At 46.4% G+C, this 17359-nt stretch overlaps 1 protein-coding gene across 2 annotated transcripts in view; it reads left to right on the top strand.

The window, feature by feature from the left end:
- Window positions 1–5097: 5097 nt before the first annotated feature.
- Window positions 5098–17359, top strand: part of CCM2 (CCM2 scaffold protein) — a 51882-nt gene continuing 39620 nt past the window's right edge. Inside the window, exon 1 of one of the 2 annotated variants that reach the window (XM_068972667.1) lies at window positions 5098–5207. In XM_068972667.1, the coding sequence (XP_068828768.1) occupies window positions 5178–5207 (30 nt within the window). In that variant the 5' untranslated portion in view covers window positions 5098–5177. The remainder of the gene's footprint in view (window positions 5208–17359) is intronic. The other variant, XM_068972669.1, reaches the window with a different exon arrangement.

The following is a 17359-nucleotide window of genomic DNA, read 5'->3' as shown; positions in this document are numbered from 1 at the left end:
ATCTGTTGGATCATCAAAAAAGTAAGAGAGTTCCAGAAAGATATCTACTTCTGCTTTATTGATGACACCGAAGCCTTTGACTGTGTGGATCACAAGAAACTGGAAAATTCTTAAAGAGATGGGAATTACAGACCACCTTACCTGCCTCGTGAGAAATCTATATGCAGGTCAGGAAGCAACAGTCAGAACTGGACATGGAAAAACAGACTGGTTCCAAATAGGAAAAGAAGCACATCAAGGCTATATATTGTCACCCTGCTTATTTAACTTGTATGCAGAGTACATCATGTGAAAGACCAGGCTGGATGAAACACAAGCTAGAATCAAGATTGCCAGAAGGAATATCAATAACCTCAGATTCACAGATGACACCACCCATATGGCAGAAAGTGAAGAACTAAAGAGCCTCTTGATGAAAGTGAAAGAGGAGAGTGAAAAAGCTGGCTTGAAATTCAACATTCAGAAAACTAAGATCATGGCATCCGGTCCCATCACTTCATGGCAAATAGATGGAGAAACAATGGAAACAGTGAGAGACTAATTTTGGGGGGCTGCAGAATCATTGCAGATGGTGACTGCAGCCTTGAAATTTAATGATGCTTCCTACCTGGGAAAAAAGCTATGACCAACCTAGACAGCATACTAAAGAGCAGAGACATCATTTTGCCAACAAAGGTCCATCTAGTAAAAGCTATGGTTTTTCCAGTAGTCATGTATGGATGTGAGAGTTGGACTATAAAGAAAGCTGAGCGCCAAAAAGTTGGTGCTTTTGAAGTGTGGTGTTGGAGAAGACTCTTGAGAGTCCCTTGGACTGCAAGGAGATCAAACCAGTCCATCCTAAAGGAAAACAGTCCCAAATATTAATTGGAAGGACTGATGCTGAAACTGAAACGCCAATATTTTGGCCATCTGATGCGAATAACTGACTCATTGGTAAAGACTGTGATGCTGGGAAAGACTGAAGGCAGGAGGAGAATGGGATGGCAGAGAATGAGGTGATTGGATGACCAATTGGATGGACATGAGTTTGAGTAAGCTCTGGGAGTTGGTGACGGGCAGGGAAGCCTGGCATGCTGCAGTCCGTGGGGTCGCGAAGAGTCGGACACGACTGAGCAAGTAAACTGAACTGATGATGTTCAGTTTATAGTATTCAAATCCCATTATTTTGTTAAATGTCATGTGACAGAGTAGGAACAGTCTGCAAACATGGAAATAAGTGTGAAAAATGTGTAAGTGTTAGTTGCTCAGTCAGGTCTGATTCTGCGACCCCATGGACTGTAGCCTGCTTGGTTCTTCTGTCTGTGGAAGTCTCTGGGCAAGAATACTGCAGTTTGTAGCCATTCCCTTCTCCAGGGGATATTCCCGACCCAGGTAAGATCCAGGTCTCCTGCACTGCAGGCAGATTCTTTACTGTCTGAGCCACCAGGGAAGTCCCAACATGGAAATTAACCTAGAGAAGTTAAATGGCTTGCTGAAGATGTCACAGAAGGTTGGGGCTTGATACAGGTTAAGCTCAGAATTTACTGCTCTCTCCATTCTGTCACTCTGCCATGAGATAATCAAAGAGAACCAGGAAAGTAAATGGTTATGAAGGGTCAGAGTATGTATGTGAGGGTGTGTGTGTGTGTGTGTGTGTGTGTGTGTGTGTGTGTGACCAAAAATGGTGTACTTGCCAAGGACTGAAAGAAATTTTTTTTTCTGAAATGATAACCAAAAAAAGTCACTAGAAAGGGCAAGATGCTCCAAGTAATAAAAAATGATACCAAAACATTAAAAACCACATAATCAAAGCTCAACTGCCTTATACAAGGAGGCTGCATGAGGCTGGCACAAAGAGAGACAGACCTATCAGCAGTATCTTAACTACTTCAAATACTGAAAAGAACTTCTTCTAAAACCACATCTCCAGACTTCCCCAATGGTCCAGTGGTTAAGAATCTGCTTGCCAATTCAGGAGACACAAGTTCGATCCCTGGTCCTGGAAGATTCCACATGCAGTGGGGCAACTAAACCTGAGCTGCACAGCTACTGAGCACACACACGAGGGCCCATGAGCCACAACTACTGAAGTCCTTGTTTCCTAGAGCCTGTGTTCCACAACAAGAGAAGCCACCACAGTGAGCAGCCCAATTGCTGCAACTAGAGAGTAGGCCACACTCATGGCAACTAGAGAATGTTGGCACACAGCAACTAAGACCCAGCACATCCAAAAACAAATAAAACCACGTTTCCAAAGAGTAACTTCTTTATTCTTCCAAATCAATTGGGATGTATGCCTGGAAATAAAGTTAGTGATTTGGCTCTGAAAGAATATATAGAGTAACAACCACCTGGAAACTTCAGTGGTGGTCCACTGGTCGACTCCAAGCTTCCACTGCAGGAGGCCTGGGTTTGATCCCTGCTCAGGGAACTAAACCCCACATGCTGCAACTAAGACCAGGCACAGCCAAACTAACAACCCGATAAACAATAAGGAATCTGTTTTCCTGAGTTTGTGAACCATTCTAACATATTATTTGCATTCAAGGAGGGGATCCTGGGACCCTCCAATTTATAGCTGGCTGGTCAGAAGTACAAGTAACAATATCGACTTTTAATTGTCATCTGAAGTGGGATGCAGGGCAGTCTTGTGGAACTGAGCCCTTTACCAGTGAGATCCAATGGTCTCTACAGGTCGCTGTATCAGAATTGATTTAAATATAGGACAGATAGCTAGTGTCAAAAAATTGCTTGGGGTGGAAAAAAAGCCCACACACCTGGTATCAGAAGTGTGAGTATGGTAGTGTGAAAAAAGCAAGGGAGAAATACAGGAATTGAGTGAGTTTTTCCTAACACTAGGTTAAGGGAAGTTTTAGTAGGGTTATTTACATTACAGCATGAGTATGCAAAGGTACATTAGTGGAAGATCTAAAATATCAGGCCTCTTTTCAGTGGATGGTGGGGAAATAACCACTGAATGCATTGCATTATTTGTGTCTGTGAATGTGGGAAGCTAAATTATTGCAGGAGGGAGATTGAAGTCATTTCCCACACTTCGGCTTTATATGCCAAAGGGACTGGAATGCCTAATGCCTAATCCCTAATGCCTTCAGGGAGTACTAGAGACCACTCATTTCTTTGGTATCTTTATCAAATAGGGTTCAATCAGGAGATAGAAACAGTGTAGGAAACATTTACTATAAAGAATTATTAAGTATAACAGAAAATAAGGGTAACAAGGGAATCGGTATTAAAGGTGAAGAGAACTCTGAATACAAGAATAGTAGATATAAGGAGCAACTACTGTACTGAAGGTTACTACAGGGAACACAGGATCTTCCTTCCCCTGGGGCTGAGGTCCAGACTTTGTCAGAAATAGCATAACTACAGCTCACCGAATGGCAGAGAGGTGCTGGCAAAGCTTGCTGAAGTCTACCCTCTACTGCAGTGACCCCCAACCTTTTTGGCACAGCACCAAGGACCAGTTTCGTGGAAGGCAATTCTCCACGGGCGTGGTAGCTGGGATGGTTCAGGCGGTACTGTGAGCAATGGGGAGCCATGGGAAAGGCATATGAAGCTTGGCTTGCCGGCCCGCTGCTCACCTCCTGATGTGTGGTGGCTTTGTTGCTAACAGGCCTCCCAGAGGATTGGGGACCCCCGCTCTAGAGTGCAGGGAAAACTGCTCATGGAGGGGGTCTTGCTGACCACTCCGGATAGAAAACTTCTCAAGATGAGTGCTGGAGGAATCTGCCGGCTGCTGGGTGTTGCTGGCAGGCCCCCACTGCAGTGTCAAGTGCTTGAGAGAACCCGGAGTTGGAGAAACTACCCCTGATGTAGGAAGGTGTGCGCCTCAGAGGCTTCTTTAGGAATGCGCCTGCCAAGAAAACTCATTGAATCTAGGTAACAAAGCCCCTTCCCTCCCACACTGCCTCCAAGCAGTTTCTCCTGGCAAAGCTTCACACTGGGTTACTTGGCAAAGGACTAATGCTCAAAAGGCCCAGCTCCATCCCGCGATGGGAACTGAGAGTGAATGTGAAACTGAGAGATAATCTACTGACCGCTACCACAGGAGGCAATACTCTTAAAAAAGATCAGTTGAGGCAAATAGCGGTTTGTTTGCTGTGGGTTTACATGCTACCTGTGCTGCAAGATTCTTACTGGCAGCCTAGTCGTGGCAAAAAAGCGGGCCTGCTGCAGCTAACTCCGATTTGCAGTGTACTTTTGGGCAAACCAATCGGGCCGGATCTCATTGTAAGATTGCTGTTACTTCCAGGTGGCTGGTTAAAGTTCGAAGTTTTATTCTGTAGGGTCCGGACGTGTTCTGTTGCATTGAAACTTCCCTGACAGGTTTGTATAGGAAGTCTGAAACATAGGAAGTCTTCCCAGAGCCTGCAGGAATGGAAAGTAAAGGGAGAAAAGAAAAGGGCGTCGTCTTGCGCCCCTTCCCCAGGCTCGGCTCCACTTTGGCTTCCCGCCTTCACCTTTCCGCAAGCCCCGTCCTTCTATCCCCTCCGGCCTCTCCCACCCGCAGCCCCGCCGCCCTCTCCGCCGGTCCTGCCCCTTTCGTCAGCTCCGCCTTCCTCTCCCACAGGCCCCCTCCCATAGCCCCACGCCCAACCTTCTTCCCGTCCTTTACCTTCCCCACAGGTCCCACCCGGCCCGCCGGCCCCGCCCTCCGTTTCCTGTCGGCCCGAGCTCCCTCTCCCTGAGCGCGAGGCAGGCTGGGAAGTTGGCTGCCGTAAAGATGGCGGCAGACTTGAAAAGCTGGAGACGCTCCTGTAGCTCTGGTAGGCAGGAGGACGGGCTGAAGGCGGGGCAGGCGCGCTCTGGCCCTCCCTGACGGGCGTGAAGGGTGGTGCGTAGGGGCGCGACAGACGCGCTCCCGCGGTCCTGAAAGGGCGAGGAGGGCAGGCTCATTCTCGGCGGCTCTGAAGGGTTGGAGGCGGGGCGTGTGGGCCGAAGGGGCGTGCGCACACGGGGCGGGGCGTATTCGCGGGGGCGGGGCCGCGCCCTCGGCCCGGAAGTGCGGGGTGTGGGGTGCAGGGCGCGGACGGCCCCTGGCGGCCACGGGCGGAGACTGCGGCCGGGCGAGCGGCGCAGGACCGGCGGTGGCCGCGGGGCCAGGGCGAGCATGTAGCGGCAGCGGGCGGCGCGGCGCTCCCGGGACGGGCCAGGCCGCGGGGGCCGCTCGCGGAGACATGGAGGAAGAGGGCAAGAAGGGCAAGAAGGTGAGCCTGCAGAGCGCGTCCGCCCGAAGGCTGAGCCGGGGGCGTGCTGGACCCCAGACCTAGGCAGGCGGAAGGTGGAGGGGCTGGGGCTGGGCGAGGAAGGGCTCGGGGGACATGGGAGGGTCCCTCGGGGCTGCCCGTCGGTCGGCCTGTACGGGGCGTGGGAAAGTCTGGCTTGGGAGGTCCGTGTAGGGGAGTTCTGATTTAGGCGGTTCGGTGTGGGGAGGTCTAGGACGGGAGTCCGGCGTGGGGAGGCCCGGCACGGGGAAGTCCGAGGTGGGAGTCCGGCGTGGGGAGGCCCCAGGTTGGAAGTCCGGCGTTGGGAGGCCGGGAGGCTCACTCTGTTGGAGGTGAGCGTGGTGGGCAGGCCGGGGCCCCCCGGTGAACGGCGCACGGTCGGGCCCGGGACAGGGTCGCGGGAGTCAGGCTCCGCGCGGTGGAGTAGGAGACGAGCCTCTGGACAATGGGTTTAGGTGGTCTTTTGCCTGCAGGGCGCGCGGGGGAGGAAGGAGCCACGCCTTTCCGCCCCTTCCGGTCAGTGACTCTCCCCCAAACCTAGGCTCTCCACATGGCCTTCCCGGCGGGTGAGTGACCAGGGGCTGCAGAGGAGCTGGCCCCTGTTAGGGGCCAGAAAGTTTTCTAGGGTTAGTGTCTTTGAGGAAATGGGGTGTAAGGTTAACGTAGAAACATTTTCTGCTTAGTTGACTTCATTATCGGAGTGTCAAGTAAAAACAAAAACTGCTTCATGATACAGCCGGTTCACGCTTCGGCCGGCGCGGGCTGAGTTTTGCTCTACCTAGTACCAGCTGAGCGATTTCAGTGACGTTACATTTGGCAGTTGGATTTAGGACATAGTTCAAGAGGCTCCTTAGTCTGTGTACTTTTTAAACTATGTCTTTAATTACAGGCTCGGGTAATTGATAAAGAAACTCAACATTTTAAGGAGTCAAATAACCACATGGGATAAGCTATCATTGAAATGAATAGTGGATTTCAATGAAATGTGTCTTTCTTAAGTACAGGCTTTATAATCCCAAGTGTCTTACTTGTTATTTTCATTTTCACGTATGTGCACTTTTATGCACAAGTTTAAAACAGTCCTTTATAAATGTTCTGATTTTCTGCTCTTCAGAGCCAGCTGTGTCCTTCAGTTGAGGATTACTCATCACAAGGGGCCCCATTTCAAAAGGTATTTCAAATGAAGTGCAGCCAGATGGTTTTCAGGAGATTGTGTCCTGCTTCTCTCACTTTCTTTATTCATTGCTTTGTTATGGTCATAGTATGCCTGTCTAAATTCAAGTGCGGTATCAGTTGCAGTTACCTGCAAAGTTGGCTTAAGTGTGGAAAACAACCCAAGAAAGTGATTCTGTAAGCATCGACCACAGACGGATGCTGCCCACCAAAAAGGGAGAAATCTGAGTTTAATGTTTCTACCAAAGCTGGTAGAAGGCTTCATAAGAAATACAGTCAGTTGCATCCTTCCCTGTCACAGATAGGCAGGTGGGCCAGGGCCCTATAGGAGGAGGCCTGTCACCAGCACTGTTGGCTGCCGGCATTCTCTAGATTAGCTGCCTCAGTTCTAGCAGAGGACCAATCCTAGCCACATGGTATCTTCCACAGTCAGTCCAAACAGTGTCTGCTAAGGAGAATTATTCCTTTCAAATGGGTACTAGCTTGTCTGTGACAGGGAAGGATGAGAATGACTGAATTTTTTCTAGAACTTTCTACCAGCTCTAGAAGAAATATTTGAATATTCAGCATATTGAGAGAGACAGAAGTGGTAAGACATTCCTGAGCTTTAGGAATAGAAGTAAAAAACCAGTGAAACTCAAAGAATTTTATCATGGGGGGCAATGGAAAGATTTAAGCTTAGAGAAGATTAATACATTACATTGTCTATTAAAGGAGATCGTCTGTTATTACATAGTTGCCTAAACCAGGAGTTTTGTGTTTTCTCTGTATTTTGCCACTGCCCTAGCCCATTTTCCCACAGACAGACTAGACAGAAGGCTCTGAGGCATAGATTCCTATCCAGGCCACGACTTAGCACACTTTATCTCTTACTCTCAGCCAGTTGCAAGCCAGCAGAACCTTTCTGCTCTCTCCCCCATTCAATGTGAGGTCACATACAGCTCAATCAGCTTGATGCTTAAGTTGTTCTCATTATGGTAAGTTAACCAGAGCTCTTTATTTTAAAGCTTCAACACCAGTTCAACCTAAAGCAGCAAATAAAGACTTAATAGTTTTATGAAAGTAGCATTTGGACATTTAAATTCTCTTTCCAAGTTAGCTTCCTCAAAAAGTGCAGATTTAAACCTTAAAAAATGTGCACTGTAGGCTTTCCAGGTCTTCAGATGCTTGTCTCGGTGTTCTGTCGAGCAGTTATTCAGGCTTGTTCTAACGTGGCCTATTTCCTCAGGACAGGACTCATCGAGCTGCCAGAGAACCAGTAGACCAGAGTGGATTTCATATAAAGTGCGCAGGTACAGCCCTGTCCTTTCTCAGGCTACCCTGGCACATATGATGAGGGTGACTTGAGCCAGTAATGCCCAGTGGAAGGCGCTGGGTGATGGGGTGTGGGAGGAGCTGGTAGGGAGGTGGGGAGGCCTGAGGGGTAAGCATGTGGACAGAGAGGTCCACTAGCTGCCGGAGGCCTGGGACCCGGGGAGTAGGAGTGACCACAGAGTTCCCACTCCTGCCTAAATGTCCCCAGAGTGACTGGTACCTTTCAGACCACAAGTCCTGCTTGAGGGTTTGGAGAATAAGGCTGCCTCCTTACAGAACAGACCCAAGATCCATGAATTTTGATACTATTCTGTCAAGATGTAATTCTTTTTTGTAGGAAATTTAGGTGTACATTTGAGTTGTTTTATGTGCCTTTTAATAAAAACACTTGACTTAGATGAGGATCACAGCCCTTGGGAAGACACAGTTGTGGAAAGTCACTGTTGGCCCTCAACCATGTTCAGGTCCTGGTTTCTGCTACTTCTGTTGCTGTTGGGTCTGAGGTCGCATGATTTCAGCCTGAATAAAGTTAAATCTTTTCCCATTTATCCATTTTATTTGTATTCTTCAAATTAAAAAAAAACATTAAAAAGTACCCTAGAAATATAGGAGTTGGTGTAAATGATAATGAAGGGTTACTATTAATTTTGTTGGGTGTAATGTTTCTATTATGTTTTATCAAGTTCTGAACTGATAGACGCATACACTGAGATACTTCTAGGTGAAATAAGATGACTTCTGAGGTTTGCTTTACTCAGACTAGAGAGAAAAGAGGGGAGATACCTGAGTGCTTTGGCAGTGGGTATTCATTATTTGTTATTCTTCTGTGAACTTTTGAAGTTTCCATATAAGAAGTTGGGAGAAAAAATTCCTCTCGGATGTGGGTCCCTTGTTATCAGCTCATGTACCTGCCAAGTCATCCCCTAGCTATGCCTGTGAGGAACTCGGAGCTTGTGCTAGACCAGCCCTCAGGCAGCCATACATTCCCCACAGGTATGTGTGGGTATGTGTATGTGTTTGTATGGCTGAAATGAAAGTTTAAAGAAACAATTCTAAAAAAGCAGTGCACGCTGGCTTTTTTTTGAACTGCTGGTCGTGGCCTAATAAATTGCTTCTATAACTAAATTGATTCTATAGGTGTCCCACCCATAATGTGGGTTAACAGAGTGACTTTGGGCCTCTATACCTTGTTTTGTTTTCTCTCGAATAGTTGCCACAGGGATTCTTGGGTGGCATTTTGGCGCCCTGGGCTGAGGAGGCCAGAGGACCACTGCAGGAGGTATCTGGTAGGGACCAGATGTCAGGCCATCAGTAGATGAGTCCAGAATAACTGGCAAACATGGGTTTCATTCCTTTTCCGGTTTGGATAATTACCATTTATGTAGTATCATGTATGTATTACTTTTTTGCATTAGGAACTTAGATTCCCTGTTCTTCAGTCGGGTGGATAACCCACTGACCATGATAGTTTAGACTCAGAAAGCTCATCAGAATCTTAGTAGTACTTTTTGTTTCTGCTCTGCTCATCATTTGAGAGGAAGATAGTAAGGGAAGACATTTCTGTGACAAGTCTACAAAGGAACTGCTTTGGAATGAGAAGGGATGTCAGTATTCTGCCCTGTGTGGTCAAGGACAAGTGCCTTTTGTCCCCTGTAGGTTTGGTCACTGCAGTTACTGTGGTCTTTTATTTCTTCATTTCTGTCAGCAGTAATAACCCACCTGCCCCGTCTTCATCACCACCCTGGTGTGACTCAGTTAAGTACTATAGATTTAGCTGATCTGTGTGAAATCATCCTGTTTATATATTTGAGTGCCTGTTTCATGCTTAGTGTAGTGAGAAGGGCTGAAGACGTTGCATTTTATTTGCAGGGTAAGCTCTTTACACTATGTTAGAAAATGAGAGAGGGCCAGTGCCATTATATCAGGAGAGACACAGGCATCTGCTAATTTCTCTGGGGGCCATGGATGTGATATGCAGAAGCAGGAGAGGTGCTGGGAGGGCTTGGGGCCCAGGGCATGGGAGAGCGGAGTTTGGTTTTGGTCCTGTGTACAGCTGAAACCATTGGTGGTTTCCATTCATTCCTTAAAGAACTGTCATTGCCATTGACTTTGCGCTGGGTGCAGATGCTAAGGAGACACATGAGCTCTGTGGCCACAGAGCTTGAGGGGAAGCTCAGTAGACAGACGAGGACGGATTTTAACGAGCGTGATTTGATAAGAGTGAATAAGGAAACATTTTTGTTATGAAGACATCAAGTACAAGTATAGAGGAAATCTAACAAAGCCCCCGTACCTTAATGTCAAGTATTGTCAGTGCACGGGCAGCTTGTTTTGGGTAAACTTTTTCCTCATCCACTCCTGCCCCCCAAGTGTTACGGGCTGAACTGTACACCACCACCCCAATCCATGTGGTGAAGCCCTGACCCCCAATACTTCAGAATGGGTATGCATTTAGAGAAGAGCTTTTAAAGAGGTGCTTAAAGATAAATGAGGTCACTAGGATGGACCCTAATCCCTTATGACTGATATCTTTGTAAGAAGCAGCAGTTTGGACAAAGAGACACCAGGGATGTGCATTCAGTAGGAAGACGACATGAGGATCAGGGAGAAGATGAGCATTTCTAAGCTGAGAAAGAGGCCGCAGGACCTTGGTTTTGGACACGCAGCCTCCAGCACTGGGAGAAATACCTGTTTTTGAAGCCACCAGGTCTGTGGTGCTTTGCTCAGGCAGACTAAGACAGTGGGCTATTTGGAAGCTGACCCTGAACATCAGGTTGATGTGCTGAGTCTGGTGTAGTCAGTCCTGTGCTAGGAAGGTTTTGGTGGGGCCCTGTCTCAGTCTAGCCCAGAGGTTCTGGGGACCTGGTCTGCACTGTCACCTTAGACATGGACGAGCTGCTTTAAGAGGCGGCATCACCTGTATGTGCCCTGGGCCACAAACTGCCCACTCTCTGTGGTCGTGTGGCCTTGGGTCTGTGGCAAGGCATGGGGCTGAGTCGTGTTGCCCAGCATCCATGCCATCATCCTGACTTGGGATTTTTGTGGGCCTTCTAACTACTCTGTTCGCTCTTTCTTATCTCTCAGTCCAAGGCCAGTGGCTCTTCTTCAAATGTGGTGCTCAGTTTTAACAGTTATGCAGTTGAGAGGGAATTTAGATTTGGATTTGTCAATTTAGCAGGGATAAAAAGGACATATTTTCTTAGGTCTGTGCCAGTGCCAAAAATGTTACAGTTTTTCCTCCTAAGTGTGCCTGAACAGTAGCAGTTTTCTGCTGGATTGTGTTAAGAATTACGTGATTTGATCACAGGCATTAAATGTGTACATTGCCATGAAAATAATCCTCTTTAGTGAGTGCATTGGGAAGTTGGAGTTTGGGCTTTCGTTTGAGGCTTAGGATGGTGAACTGCAGTGCATATGTATCTTGTAACCCAGGAGGCGGAACGAATAGCTGAATTCTGAAAGTGAGAAAAATGGTCAGTCTGACCCTGTTGTGTTACTGTTCTTCAGTAAAACCTGTTGTGGGAGTCGCCCGCTCGGGCTGGGGTATGTTGTTTGACCTGTGTTGTTACCTGTGACTCTGAGAAGAAGAGAAACTTTTATTTGAATAGTTTATTCTTCATTCTATAGTTTGAAATTACACACACTTATTTTCCCCAGACATATAATGTGCTTCCATGTGTTGTTACAGTAACTCTACAGTCAGGTGTGGTTTGGAATATTCCATTTTCCTTTTGCTGTTTACACGGTGGGGATACCGTTTTATTAATTAAAATGCCGTGGACAGACCTGTGTGTTAGGTAGGTTATCCTCCTTGTCACATGTCAGGAAGTGTTCTGGGACCGACTGTGTCTTAAGTATTTTATTACTGCTGGTGGACATATCACGCTTCAGTTTTGTTCTGAGATATGCACAGTGTCTGAAGTGGACCTGCCCATGGTAATCTGATGTCAGACCTTTTTCAGCTCTGTTCTAAGGCTCCTTTTCCCAAGTTATTGTGCCTCTTCAGCCCCACTTCTCAAAAGAGGAGTATGCAGCCATAGTCTGCTTCTTCCACACCCAGCCCCTCCCGAAACATTTTAAAGGGTTTAAATTTTTATTATGTATGTATTTATTTGGCTACACTGAATCTGAAATCTTCACTATGGCATGTGAGATCTAGTTCCCTGACCAGGGATTGAACCCAGGCCCCCTGCATGGGGAGCACGGAGCCTTAGCCACAGGATCACCAGGGAAGTCCCTACCCAAGCATTTTATTATGAAAAGTTTTGAATACACCAAAGTTGCAAGAATTTTATAGCAAATACCCGTGTATACACTGCCTACATTCTGCCGTTAATTCTGCCATTCTGCTGTATTTGTTTTATCCCATATCTAACCATCTCTTCATCCTTCTACCCATCCATCAACCCATTTTGTTTTTTCTGATGCATTTCAAAGTAAATTGCTGACATCAGTTCACTATGATCTAAACACTTCAGCGTACATATCATTAGAGTTCAATATTTGTTTACAGTTTTCTTTTGCTGTAGAATTTATGTATGGTGAAGTGTATGCATCTTAAATGTACGTTAGCTAGGGGCTTCCCTGGTGGTCCAGTGGTTAAGAATCTGTCTTCCAGTGCATGGGATGCATCTACTTCTGCTTCATTAACTGTGCTAAAACCTTTGACTGTGTGGATCACAACAAATTTTGGAAAATTCTTAAAGAGATGGAAGTTACAGACCACCTTACCTGCCTCCTGAGAAACCTGTGTGCAGGTCAAGAAACAACAGTTGGAACTGGACATGGAACAAGAGACTGGTTCCAAATTGAGAAAGGAGTACGTCAAGGCTCTATATTGTCACGCTGCTTACTTAACTTATATGCAGAGTACATCATGCGAAAAACGAGGCTGGATGAAGCACAAGCTGGAATCAAGATTGCCAGGAGAAATATCAATAACCTCAGATATGCAGATGACACCACCCTTATGGCAGAAAGTGAAGAAGAACTAAAGAGCCTCTTGATGAAAGAGGAGAGTGAAAAAGCAGGCTTAAAATTCAACATTCAGAAAACTAAGATCATGGCATCTGGTCCCATCACTTCATGGCAAATGGATGGGGAGACAATGGAAACAGTGACAGACTTTATTTTCTTGGGCTCCAAAATCATTGCGGATGGTGGGTGCAGCCATGAAATTAAAAGATGCTTGCTTCTTTGAAGGAAAGCTATGACAAACCTAGACAGCATATTAAAAACAGAGACATTATTTTGCCAACAAAGGTCCATCCAGTCAAAGCTATGGTTTTTCTAGTAGTCAGGTATAGATGTGAGAATCGGACCGTAAAGAAGGCTGAGCGCCGAAAATCGATTCTTTGGAACTGTGGTACTGAAGAAGACAGTTGAGGGTCCCTTGGAATGCAAGGAGATCAAACAAGTCCATCCTGAAGGAAATCAGTCCTGAATATTCATTGGAAGGACTGAAGCTGAAGCTCCAATACTGTGGCCATCTGATAAGAAAAGCTAACTCGTTGGAAAAGACAGTATACTGAGAAAGACTGAAGGCAAGAGGAGAAGGGTGAGACAGAGGATAGGACGGTTGGATGGCATCACTGACTCAGTGGACATGAGTTTGAGCAAACTTCAGGAGTTAGTGGGAGAAGGCAATGGCAACCCACTCCAATACTCTTGCCTGGAAAATCCCATGGACGGAGGAGCCTGGCAGGCTGCAGTCCATGGGGTCACTAAAAGTCGGACATGACTGAGTGACTTCACTTTCACTTTTCACTTTCATGCATTGGAGAAGGAAATGGCAGCCCACTCCAGCATTCTTGCTGGAGAATCCCAGGGATGGGGGAGCCTGGTGGGCTGCCGTCTGTGGGGTCACACAGAGTTGGACATGACTGAAGCGACTTAGCAACAGCAGGAGATAGTGAAGGACAGGGAAGCCTGGTGTGATGTAGTCCATGGGGTTGCAAAGAGTCAGACACAACTTAATGACTGAACAACAACATTAGTATTCTATTTTACATATATGCCAATATTTGTTTTCTGTCACCTTTTATTGGACATTTAGGTTCTTTTTAGTTTTGTATTATAATGAAAAGCTTCTATGAACATCTGTGGATGACTCATTGTGTGGACATATGTTGTCATTTCTTTTCCCCAGATACCTAATAATGGACTTGCCCAGTTATATGGGAACTATATGTTTAACTTTATAAAACACTGCCCTGCCATTTCCTACTGAATTTTTGTCTGCTAATTCTGTCAGTTACTGAGAGAGAGAGGAGGGGGGAGTATTAAACTATCCAGTTATTGTTTCAGATTTCCTTGTTTTTCTGTTTTAGCTTTGTGTATTTTTGAAACTCTTCTTATGTATATGCATATATAGGGTTACTGTGTCTTGAAATGGTTGTTTTTTCATTATGAAATGGCCATCTTTATTTCTGGTAGTCCTCTTTTGGAAATCTCTTTTGTCTGATATTAATATGGCCACACCAGCTGCATGTCTGCATGTTTAAACTTTTGGCTGCTCTGGGTTTTGGCAGTGTGTGGGCTTCTCTAGTTGTGGTGCACAGGCTTAGTTGCCCCATGGCATGTGGGATCTTGATTCCCCAACTAGGGATCAACCCGTGTCCCCTGCATTGCAAAGTGGATTCCTAACCACTGAACCACCAGAGAAGTCCCCCAGAGAAGTCCCCCAGAGCTATGTTTTTATCATAATTGCCAGAGGCAGAAAAACGCATTGCAGCACGTTCTGTTGGTGGTATTTTATCACCTGGAATTCTCTGGGTAGAAGACATTTCACAGCCATGAATTTCCCAGAGTACCAAATACCTGCTTGGGAAATCCTTTTTCCCAGAGACTCCCCAGCACCACATCCCTTTTGGGTTTGCCTTCTCTGTCTGCCTCATCTCATTGAACGCCCACTTTCAGCAGTGGAGTGTTGTGTTCTTGCCTCTCTGTCTTTTTTCTTCCATTTTTGGATCTCAGACACACAGGAATAAGTTATTCATACATATTATTGGTTCCTGCCAGGCCTGTCTGGTGTTTTCTGTTGGTTTTATTTCTTCACTTACTTGCTCTTTTTCTTTGAAACCCAATCCTCACTCCTCTTTCATGCCCCTCTTTTATTGACAACCATCCTTACCTGTGTCACTCAGGTCCTTTTGTTTGTGCGTGCCCTTGTAAAATGTGTGTTGTTTAAGAATCTTTTTTATTTTGAGATAATTTCAAAATTAAGGAAAACTGCAAAACTAGCCTGGGAACTCCTGTGAACCCTTACAGAATTAGTGCTGAGGTGGTGGCTGTCAGTCTGCTGTGACTCCCACAAAAATGAAGCTCTGGCGTCACTCGGCATGTGATGGCTTTGGGTGGCTGATGGAGAGTTCAAACAATAAAGACCTACTGCTCACTTTGTCAGGTGCAGGCAGACTGACTTTTGTTTTCTTCCCAGAGGGCACAGCTTTCTTCTGGAAGGCACTGGTGGTGCCTGAGGCGGGAGACAGGGAGCTACCTATTGAAGCAACACATTCAGGCCTGGTTACCATGCTGGGTCAAGAGAGTACAGTGACCCTGCTGTTTGAGGGCCGCATCAACCAGTGGCTTCTGTTACCCTGACTGGGTGGAACCTTGAGCCCATTCATGGGTTCAGTAGTGTGTCTTGGTCCTTTAGGGCTGCCAGCCACTCCTACCGTGCATTTGACAGGGCTTGCCGCGCAGGGTCAGCTCCGCCAGTCTCCATGCGTTCACATCAGCTTCTCTCTCAGTTACATGGGTCAATGAAAACAACTAGCACAGCTCAAACGGATAAACCACAGTCAGTGTTCAGTTCAGCAACACAGGAGTATGTAGGCCACGGGGGATCAGGCTCCTAAACCTTGTCGTCCTCCCGACATCTGAGACTAGTTCCAACATCCCAGTTTGGGCTCCTGTATCAGGAGCCACCTCCTCCCGCCCAGTTGCTCCACAGCCTCCCTAGCCAGCTTGGGTTTTCCTTTTGTTCTGTTGGAATTCCAGCCTATAATATGAGATCCTGTTTACGATGACAGATACATACGTTAGGGTTAAAATGAACAGAAACATCCAGGGAATTCCCTGGTGGTCCAGTGACTAAGACTTCAGGCTTTCACTGCCAAGGGCACGGTTCAGTCTCTGGTAGGGGAACTAAGATCTCTGAGAGAAACTCCTGAAACATACAAAAGTGAAGTCGCTCAGTCGTGTCTTACTCTTTGTGACCTCGTGGACTGTCCGTGGGATTCTCCAGGCAAGAATACTGGAATGGGTGTGGAAGACACTTTGTATTTGGGTAAATAACGGCGTCATGACTATCAGCTTTCCTTGAGTTTATTTTTCATGTGATCCCAATAAATAAACCTTTGGACTCTTTAATGGAGCGACATCACTTGACTTAAAGCTCATTTGTGTTATAAACAGGCAAGAACAATCTCTGAAAAAGAAGAAAAACAAGGGAACAACCCCAGATTGGGTCATGCTGTCATCCCCCTGATTAAAGCTGTGGGGTTGTCCTGGAATAAGCTTCAGGAAGTGGAGAAAATACAGAAACAGACCTCACTCCATGGGGAACCTAAGAGCACAGTAAAATGGCACTTTGAAGCGGTGGGGATATTGATTGACGGGTGGTACTAGGGTAACTGGACAGATGTATGGAAAAGGATAAACGCAGATCCATCCTTCCTGTACTAGAGTGAACAAAGGTGGTTCAGAGATTTAAGTGATTAAGCCATAAAGCTTCTAGGCAAAAAGATGGGTGAATTCTTCAGTGATGTGGGCGCTGTGGAACCTTTCATTATTCAAAATTCAGAGCAGTGAGGGAAAGACTCAGAAGATCTGATAAAATGAACATAAAAAAGTAAAAATGCTTCCCAGGTGACTCAGTGGTAAAAAATCTGCCTGCAGTGCAGGCAACCCAGGTTCCATCCCTGGGTTGGGAAGATCCCCTGTAAAAGGAAATAGCCAACTCCCTCCAGTACTCTTGCCTGCAAAATGCTATGGACAGAGGAGCTTGGCGGGCTACGGCCCATGGGGTTGCAAACAAGTCAAACGTGACTTAGCGACTAAACAACAAGCAAAGTAAAAAGACAACAAATTAAGAAAAGTATTTGCAACTTAAAAAACAAAAAGTAGTTACTCCCTGTGTAAGGTGCTTCTAAAAAATAGGGAAGACAAAAACAGGACCTGATAGGAAAAAACAAATCAAGAGATGGGGAAAGACTGAAAAAGGAATGTAAATGGCTTTTAAATGTGTGAAAAAGCAACTGAGACTCTTGCATAATGAAAGGCGTGTAAATTAAGACCAAAGAAAAAAAGAGAATGAGCTACCCCTGTTCACCTTCAGGCCAGCAGAAATCCCTGCTTGATCACGCATGAGGAACTGACCAGCACAGCCCTGACAACTTGTAAGGGGCAAGGCCTGGCGGGACTAAGGTGCCCTGACTGACCCAGCATCTCACTTCCAGAAACCTCCAAGGAAACATTGGCAAAAACATGAAGCAGTTTGTGTACCAAGCTGTTCCTTTTGGCTGCTTTCCACTTCTAGGATACAGGCTCACTAAACTGCGGTACATCCTCAGCAGGGTGGGAGGCAGCGTGGAGCCTTGTGCTTGGATGTGGATCTGAATGCTCTGATGCTTTTTAGATGGTTA

Source organism: Capricornis sumatraensis, chromosome 5, assembly GCF_032405125.1.
Source record: "Capricornis sumatraensis isolate serow.1 chromosome 5, serow.2, whole genome shotgun sequence".
NCBI classification, from domain to species: Eukaryota; Metazoa; Chordata; class Mammalia; order Artiodactyla; family Bovidae; genus Capricornis; species Capricornis sumatraensis.
Note: the sequence above shows the minus strand (reverse complement) of the source record. Positions and strands in the feature narration are given on the sequence as shown.